Source organism: Liolophura sinensis, chromosome 8 (genome assembly GCF_032854445.1).
Source record: "Liolophura sinensis isolate JHLJ2023 chromosome 8, CUHK_Ljap_v2, whole genome shotgun sequence".
In the NCBI taxonomy this organism is placed as follows: Eukaryota; Metazoa; Mollusca; class Polyplacophora; order Chitonida; family Chitonidae; genus Liolophura; species Liolophura sinensis.
In genome coordinates, this window is record NC_088302.1 from 55,752,631 (window position 1) to 55,762,692 (window position 10,062).

The 10,062-nt window shown below is 43.7% G+C and overlaps 1 protein-coding gene across 1 annotated transcript in view; it reads left to right on the forward strand.

The window, feature by feature from the left end:
- The window catches only part of LOC135473769 (teneurin-m-like), a 257,605-nt gene extending 252,096 nt beyond the window's left edge, over positions 1-5,509 (forward strand). The window contains 2 exon segments of the mRNA XM_064753657.1: positions 86-1,697; positions 2,040-5,509. Of these exon segments, the coding sequence (XP_064609727.1) occupies positions 86-1,697; positions 2,040-2,905 (2,478 nt within the window). The 3' untranslated portion in view covers positions 2,906-5,509.
- Positions 5,510-10,062: the final 4,553 nt, after the last annotated feature.

Here is a 10,062-nt window from a genome sequence, read left to right on the forward strand (position 1 = left end):
AGGCATTTATTTCTACACCATCTTTTGGAATTATTCATGTTTGATATTCATGTATACTAAGGGTGTTTTGTCTATCTGTCTGCAGCCTACAGACGTGATTCTGCCCAGTGGGAAGCAGTACCTGCTGCGCTATGACTACCTTGGGAACCTTGTTGAGGTCACAATGCCAGGCTTGGGCAGACACACGTTTGCTGCTCTGGATACCATTGCCTTCCAGAGGTCACTGTACAGTCCTCCAGGCCTGCATTTCCCTTATATCGAGGACTACGATGCCAGCGGAAAGCTCGCCAGGGTGACCTACCCCAGCGAGGATCGGCGCGTGGCGTATAGGTATAATACCATCTACCAACCGGTGGCCATATTGTTTGATGAGGCGGAAGTTCGCTTTGAGTACCACAAAGAGATTCGTAAGTTGTCGATGGCGGAGGTGATGCAGAGGACGTACGGCTGCCAGCAAGTTTACCAGTACAGCGGTGCTCTGATACACAAGTTTGACCTGCAATTCCTTCTAGATCATCAGCTCTTGGCAGCCAAGTTCAAGTACGACTATGACAACAATTTCCACCTCATCTCCATCAACGCTTGGTTCTCCAACAACCTGACGAGTGTGACTAATTTTAGCTACAACAAGCACACTGGGCAGCTGGACAGTGTCAAGGCTTTCAGAATGCACAAGCCTCTACAGGACCGTGAAATGGTCCACGACAAGTACGTGAAATTCCTCAAGGAATATGACAACTACGGCCGACTAAAGGATGTCCAGTTGAAATTTGATGACAAGATTCAGTTCATGCTGCAGATTGACTACGATACCGCCAACCGGGTGCATCAGTGGAGGCTGAAAGTGGGCCAGACAGATTCCAGAGTGTACGAGTACCATTACGACATCGACAACAACATCATTGATGTGCTGCTTGAGGGTCATCCATCCTGGAAGTACAAGTACGACGCCAACAGTAACATTGTGAAGATCACGCAGGGAGGCCGCACCTCCGGTCTCAGCTTTGACGCTGGGGACCGTATCTCGCGGTTTGGTGAGAAGCGGTACAAGTTTGACAAAGATGGCTTCATGGTGCAGAGAGGGGATCAGTTCCTCCAGTACAACTCCATGGGACAGCTCATGTCTGTCAGCAAGATTCAACTCCACAAGGTGCTGTTCTACTATGACGCCAATGGCCGTCTTGTGGCCTTCAAGGACAGCATTGGCAATGTGATGCAGTACTTCTACGGGGACGTTCAGAAGTCCTGGCGTGTGACGCACACGTACAACCACACCACGAGGGACTTGACCCAGTACCATTACGATAGTGCTGGCAAACTCCTGGCCTTGGAAAGAAAAGGATCTATCTACTACATCGCTACAGACCCTGATGGTACTCCACTGGTTGTCTTTGACACAAGAGGCTACCTAGTGAAGCAGCTCCACTTCAACCCACTGGGACTGCTTCAGAAAGACAGCAACTCTGACTTTGAAATGGCCTTTGGATTCCAGGGCGGCATCTTTAACCAAGTGGCGAATCTGATACATTTCAAGGCTCGAGTGTACGATCCAGAGATCGGGCGATGGTTGTCCCCAGACTACCACAAGTTCCTTTCTTCCATAGAAGCCACATTGGAGTCTCCTAAACTGATGAATATGTACCAGTTCCAAGACTTGGCAAACTTGCACAACATTGTGAGACCACTTCCAGTGACAGGTAAGGTTGTAGACAGAATTGAACAGCCGCTTAGATGTTACTTCATAAGACTTCAGTTTGCAACTCGCAAACATTACCTCTTCTGTACAGTGCTATACTTTCACAATTTCCTTGAACAAGATTCATAAAGATAAGTGGCATTAAATAACAATCAAGTCTGATAGTAGAAATGAGAGATGTAATTGAATCACAGTTTATTTTGTTCAAGACTGACTTCAAATGTTAAAGCTGTAACATGGAGAACATAGCTTACATCTTTGATGGTTTACCCATTGGTGTACAACCTCAAAATCCGTAGACTTAACTCTGACTGAGACTCATTGTTACCTTTTGTCTTCCCAGATGTCTCTGATTGGCTGAAGATGCTAGGATTTGATTTCCGAAGTTTAGCCCCTGACATTTCCTACATGGGAGAGATCCATCCATCTCATGAGGAGAGTAAGTACCAGTTTCTGCCAAGCTCCTCCGCGTTTGAGTGTACCTTCAGGCGAGACATGGATAACATCCTCAGTCTAACCAATGTGCCAAGGTCAAAGGTCACACCAGACCAGAGCGTTACGGAAACGTCGTTGATGTTCATGTATTACCGCTCCCTGCTCGGCGACGGCGTGACGTTGTCCGTGGAAGACGGTAAAGTGCTGGTCAACCTGCTGGATAATGTAGACGAACAGACGAGAAAAGTGGCCAGTGTTTTGTTAAACAGCTCGGAAGCTGTCGGGTTGCATTTCACAATAAAGGGTAAAGATGAACACTTCTATATAAAACAAGACATTGCCCAAGCAGACATCGACAAGAGTTTGCTGGGAATTCGGAAGGACGAGATGGTTCTTGATAATGGGGTGAATGTGACATTGCGCAAAGTATTTCACTCGGATGGTTTCCGTGGGCGGACACATAATGAGTTAGACATAAGACTCCATGGAAACCACAGTGTCATTAACATTAGGTACGGCACTTCTCTGGAAAGAGAAAAGAAACGTATTTTACAACATGCGAAACAGCGAGCAATAAAACACGCGTGGGAGAGAGAGAAACAGTTATTACAGCAGAGTCTGCCCAGTGATTACAAATGGACAGAGCAGGAAGAGGAGGAGATTGTTACCGGGGGTTACGCGGACAGCTACGAGGCTGAATACATCCGTGACGTACTCTCCTACCCAGAACTTGCCGATGACTGCAATAATATCAGATTTTATAAAAGGACGTGATGGTAGCTGTGTTACGTTTTAACTTATTACTCATAAGAGGTCCCAATTGAGGAGATAAGAGTTGTGTATGATGTGCGTGTTTCAAAGTGATTTGACCTTCAAGGATTTCACAACTGTCGTTGGTGTCTCATTATTTACATATTAGTGCTTTCATGCTTTATTGTTATATACATACTTTCTTCTCCGTGGACAAGGAGAAAGCCTGATGGATGCAACTCTGGCTGGTTCCATATCTAAAGCTGCTGTATGGGATATTAGTTTGGTAAGCTTCCATTCACTCACATGCACAACATGTGTATCTGGGATCCCCGTGCCAGATACAAACACTATTGACAACAACAGTGGTACAGCCCTTGTTTATCCTGTCTACAGGATTGAAGTTGTGTAGCCAATCCCGTTAACCTCGTGAAATCCCTTGTCGGACTTGTTTTGACTTCCGCACAGAAGATACGTTGCAAGGGTGACTTTGAACAATAGCATGGGCTGCAGCCGTCGTACTTTTCATGGTGAAGGACTATCACTGGAGATTGTACATACGCACTGATGGAGGACAGCATGTCTAGGAGCTTGTGCACATGTACATATGTAAATTATACTGAAGGCTCTGTGGCCACATCCGCGGCCTGGTGTGGTTGGGGCGTTCCCGTGGGTGTCTGTGCCCACTGGGATGTGGGTTTACTGTCAGTGTCACATGTATCGTCAGTGTCACATGTATTGTTATATAGCACCCACGGTCCCATACAATCTCTATGCTATTCATTTGACATCAACAGGGTTGGCTGAATGTGGCACATGTAATTTTAGCGTTTACAGATTATTGGTTTTAAACAGAATTTTAAAAAGCATGTGAGTCTTGGTTTTTTTTGAAGTTCAAATTCTTTTTAAACAGGTGTCCGATGTGTGAGCATCAATTGTGCTGAAGTTTTTCTCCTTAATCTTTTGGTTTGTTATGTTTCACGTTTATTTCGTTTTCGTTTGCATTGTCTGAACCATAAATGATGCTGTTGACTTTGTTTTTCTTGTCATAGACTATAACGGTAGGGGCATAGACCAGTATTGCCAACATTCTGACTGGTTGATGTGAGTGCACCTGAGATATATGTACATGGCACACCCTGATAATCAATGTGACAAGACCGTACACAGTGCAGTGGCACGTCTGTAGATAGCCATTACCACGCATACGTCATCAATAACATCTCATTCTCATAAACTCGTTATTTTATCAGCATCATTGGTGTAATGATGTAAATATTTCTAATCTTTGAAACTCAGTTGTGGTGGAAGTTGTCTCGTCTTGATCATGGTGAGAAAGCAAAAGCTGTAACAGTTGTTGACCGCTAAAGTCTGACGTGTTTAGCGGGTTGACACAGAAGCATACCGTTGGTCAGCCTGTGTTAACACCGTGTTTTCCCCTCTGTGTGTCCATGTTGATGTGTGTGGTGTAGCCCTCCATAGCAGCGCTGTGTCAAATGTGCCAAAGTAGGTTTTATCAAATACTCTCGACGTTTTCGTACTAGTCTCGTTACCAAGTGAATTTGGTTTCTTTTTCTTGCCTGCAATATTTTAGAGAGAGAAGTATTTTTAAAATAATCCCCTCCATGTTTTTACTGTACATCGGCGTCAGTCCTGAGTGAGCTGTATTGTTGTGCTGTTGTCTGACCACCCACCCACCGTTCATTAGTATCAGCAGCTACATGATATATAGACCTCTGTATGACCATCTCCGTGAACTGCACACCATGACCATCACAACAGATATGGTACACCTACAATTGTACATACTCTTATTATTTGGAGGATGTTGCCGGGCAGACGCAATCCTTTAAAGAAAAAATGTGGGGATCATGAATCTGTTTCTAAACTAAGTTGCATTTAATAATCTTTTATTTCTCCTTTACAGAACTAATGTTAGAGTTCTCTGGTGTCAACTTTGCGAACTTCTGTGGTGGTTTTATCGCAGAATCCTTACGACTATGTCTTTACTCTGTGATTTATGGACTTATTTTTTCATAGCAATAGACGTCAAATAAATTTTTAATTGATACTGACATTGTGTTATTGTAATCGCACATGTATATTTTTTGTGTTTTTAAGGAAATGTGCAAGCCTGTTCATAAATGTGTTTTCTGTTTGTCCTGATATTATGAAGTAGACTGTTGGAAACGGTTTGTTTCCATAAGACTGTGAAGCGAATTCCAAGCCTGTTCAGTCCTGTATACTAAGCAATAGTTCTCACTGACAATAAAGCTGAGGTCTAGAAGGCAGTGTGCTCTCTTTAGTCTTTAACTCTGCTGTCATTCAATGCTGTATTTAACTTGTCGAGATATGAGAGTGACTACCGAATGAGAGCCTTGAAGAAAGTTACCTGTTGTATGATTTCAGTCGTAGTGTGTGGTCATGTTTTGCCTTCTACAAAGGACTATGTGTTTCCCGATTTTCAACTTTGTAAACGTACCAAGAATGCAAAATCAGTCCTAAATAATTTACGCATAATGTTAACATTTGATGATAATTTTAAACATATTCGATCTTGATATCATTAATTTTTGTATTTTTGACGGAAAATAAAGATCGAACATTATTAAGTGTACAAGAGTTAAACGATGGGATTAGTTTTGTTTTCTGGAGTTTTTTCATTTGTATTGAGCAAACAAGGCTGTTCCGGTTATTCAACCGTATGATAACCTGTCTGAAATGTGGAATTTCATGCATGATGTGGGATGTCATTTACTGATTTACGGATTGCCCTTGTCTGTGACGCAGTGTTGACCCCCCAATTAGCGCCAAGCATCCTCTATATACTGCAATTATGAAAGTGCCCTGTTTCCTGTTAATGTCGCTTTCAACCAAATTTCTGCGGCTAGTCCTTAATGACCTCTTGTTACAGGTAAATCTTAATGCCTAGCACCACCTAACTGAATCATCGTCTTGAAGACGCGCTACCACAAGCGGTATGCTGCACGAGTTACGGACAACCAGTTATTATTGATGAGCGTGAAATACCAGCTTTAGACTCGGTTTGACAACAAAGACCCACACCCCGAACACACAAGGACATTTCTGATTTGAGTCCAGATTCAAAGCATCACCACAATGCTTTGTTCTGGTATTGGATCTTGAAACTTGGACACGTTTGTCTTAAAATAACAATATGACGTAATCAAATCTTAGAGCCCAGAAACAAGCTCCTAAATTCGTATTTCAATTTTATACTTGATTTATTTATTTATTTATTTATTTGATTGGTGTTTTACGCCGTACTCAAGAACATTTCACTTATACGACGGCGGCCAGCACTATGGTGGGAGGAAACCGGGCACAGCCCGGGGGAAACCCACGACCATCCGCAGGTTGCTGCCAGACCTCCCCACGTACTGCCGGTGAGGAAGCCAGCATGAGCTGGACTTGAACTCACAGCGACGGCATTGGTGAGAGACTGCTGGGTCATTACGCAGCGCTAGCGCGCTAACCGACTGAGCCACGGAGGCCCCAATTTTATATCCGAGTCAGAAATAGTTTTGTGAATCGGCTTCAGGACCCGAAGAGAATTTTTCAACGGTGCAAGTCACCCTTCATATGACCCTACCAAAAATACGCCCAACAACCATTTACACGGGGTCCTGGCAAGTTTGAATAATCTGCACTTATTATGCCATTTTGAAAAGTTGTCGGCCAGGATGTGGACCGTGAACCCTATCTAGAATCATAAATCACGTCTGACCACGTTTGTTTTCGTCGCCATCTTGTCAAATCACGTGCTGCAAAGGGTTGCTGTACTGGAAGCTGTCTAGGTTAACATTTCATGGCCACATTGTCGTGTAATCGCGACAAACGAGTGACACAAAGGTTAAAGGACAAATATATTGTTAAGTAACAAAAATATGACAAAATTAAATAAAACAAGCTGAAGTGCGTAAATTCTAGTATGTTGAAGTCTATTTCTTTTGTTTTAAGCTGTAAGTTTGACTTTATTGATTATATAAATTGTTCGCAATGAAGTTCCTGTTGCAGAAATGGTGTATTTTTATGATTTTAACCATAATGATTCATAGTGAAAATTCAGTGGTAAAAACTTTCTTAGTGGACTTGGTTCCAGATTTAACAAATTGATAAATTCCATCATTATCCTAGTATTTCTCTCCCAAACAAATAGATCAATATATTCATGTGGTAATGTCTATATTGTTCGTTGTAGCCATTACAGGAATGCTCATTCCCAAACTGTACGCTGACATATTTGTCTCCAAGTTTTTCAGTACCTGTGGTTAACGATACACTGTAGCACGCTGGCGGTAAAGTAATAACTGCCGTCGCCTTTCCTGCTCGGACATTGACGAGTTTTCCCAACTTGATTGTTGCTTTTTCCTGAACTGTTCTCTGTCTCTCTTCTTCGCGGCAAGATCATAATAACGAATGTATCTACATTTCTTAAGAGCATCCACGGAGTTCGGATCAACGCCCTCTGGCGGCTTTTCCTGGTGGTAAACATTGAACATAAGCGTGGTCAGCGAGACGGGTTTGTCGTTCGAGGCATCAGTTGTCCTTGGGTGAGAATGGTCCATTTTCCTGAAAACTTGCATTCGTTCAACTTCAGGTTCTGCAACAGACCATAACATGAGACTCATAACCAAACTGGAATCTCTTCAAATCCTTCAAAGTACTTTTCAGATTTTGAGAGATTCCATGAAGACAAGACCGCATTTATCAGCAATTTGGTTTGTCACCTGAGATAACCCTGACCCTTGACGGGTGCATTGATGACATGGAACGCCCCTTAATGGTTTACGAGTGGAATGTCGGCCTTGGCGCATGGATTATCGTGATCCTGTAAGTCATCATGCAATGACCTGCCTTACGTTTACTGGATCACAAGAATAACCGATGAAACTTTATTTTATAAGGAGTAAAACGGCAGGGCAAGTATGGGGAGAAACCCTGAGATCGCTAAAGGTCTGTTGGATTTCGCTCCAACATGGCTCCGTATCAGAATGGCGCAGCACTAGACTCGAGAGCTTCTCACCAATACGAGTACTGCAAGTTCAGGTCCAGCTCATTCGGATGGCTGTGGGTTTTCTCAGGGCTCTGTCCGCTTTCCTCCCATCGTAAATGCTGGCCGCCATCGTATAAGCGAAATATTCTTGAGTGAAACTCCAATGAAGTAAATAAATAAATACATTTAGACGCAACTGGCACCGTTTGCTTAGTTTTAATTAGAGCGCGTTTGTAAAATGACGTTCACAACTGGAGAGTGCTTCTGTTGATGATCATTTGCGCATGTGCACTGCTGGTATTCTGGGTCAGTAGCGACAGTCGGGCCCAGCTCACCTATGGTTTCTGACACAGTATACCAGGCGGGAAATTCGGTTTAAGCAAAGCTCCGAAATGTGTTCTTAAAACGGAGAATGATTCGGGTTTGAAGGATAACCAGTGAATGAGCTGACACCTGATCTCATGTATATGGCATTATAAAACGTACGTACACCTCTCAATGGACTCATTTCACATTCATACTTCACATTCAGTATCGCCACAAGGCTTACCGGAGAACACTAATGTGGCACTAAGGGTTAAGTACCATGAAATTCTAGCTACTTCATGTACGCGCCTTTGCCTGTTTAGTAAGTCAGGTATTCACGGATTGCCATCAGTGGCAGGTGACAATACACATCAAAAGGTTAGTTACCTGTACTACACGAGAGAGCTATTCGGAATGCTAACTATAGGCCTACATACTTACAGACCTATCGACAGTCGAGCGCAAGTTTGAGAAAGGCGATCGTACTGTTCAAAACAGCGCTATGAATAAAACTGACTATGACAGGGGCCCTATATAGACACGTTTATAGTTTACCCGACGACGGCTTGGTAAGTCACATAATGACCCTTAAGAAAAGACATGTTAAGGGCAAGGAGGATACTTCGTGTACCGGAAGATGAGCAGATGGTTACAAGTCAGGTACATGTAAGAAGCCCTCCCCATAGCTTTACTGAGCATTCAACAGAGCATCTATCATCTTATTTGCGATTTGCGATGATTATCTGACCGCCTTACCTGGTTCCCACGCTTGACCCGTGTCAAGGATTTATGTATTTATTTATTTGATTGATGTTTTACCCCGTACTCAAGAATATTTCACTTATACGACGGGGGTCAGCATTATGGCGGGAGGAAAACGAGCAGAACCCACGAACATCCGCATATTGCTGACAGGCCTTCCCACGCATTCCTGGAGAGGAAGTCAGCCTGGACTCCCACCGACCGCATTTGTGTGAGGCTTTTGGGTCATTGCGCCGCGTTGGCGTGCTAACTCCCTCGGTCAAGGTTCCCCCAAATCGTCAAAGACAAAAAAGGAATTATTATCCGAACGGTCTAAAATACGAATCAACTAGATAAATAAATCTAGATACTCAAACATTAAGCCACGGAGATCAAATCATGTCAGCGACGACACTGTGATAATAATAATTCTGGAAAGGTGGCCACTTGACTTGTTAACTTCACTGAGCCGTTTATCCTAGATATTTGCTCACGACAATGCTCAAGTAGTATGACATTATGAACAATGCATCCTTACCAACAATATTTATTTGACTGGCATTTTACGCCGTACTCAAGAATATTTCACTTATACGACGGCGGCCAGCATTCCGCAGGTTGCTGAAAGACATTCACACGTACGGCCGGAGAGGAAGCCAGCATGAACTGGACTTGAACTTACAGCGACCGCACTGGTGAGAGGCTTATGGGTCATTACGCTGCGCTAGTGCGCTAACCAACATACCGACAATAGGGCATTGCTGTACGAAGTTCCTTATCCGGACTCTCTGTCTAGCCATGTTCATCTTCTCTTGTTTCTTCATCTTGTCCTGCTCGTACCTCATCTTGTTGGACGGTGGGTCGAATGAATTCCTCACAAACGGCACCATCTGAACACGGAGTTGCCCGCTAGGGGTGCGTTTGTAGTGAGGGATAAGTTCCTGATTCAGCAGCTCTAGGCGGTGTCTCTCAGCCTCACGCCTCTCCCAGCGGATTAACCGAGACAGGGGAATGGAAGGCTTCTCCTCATGACCTCGAGCTTCATCCTCGCTCTCCTCTGCATTGGCGTAGCTCTCTTCACCGATGGCATTGGCTTTCTGCACTACATCCACCTCAT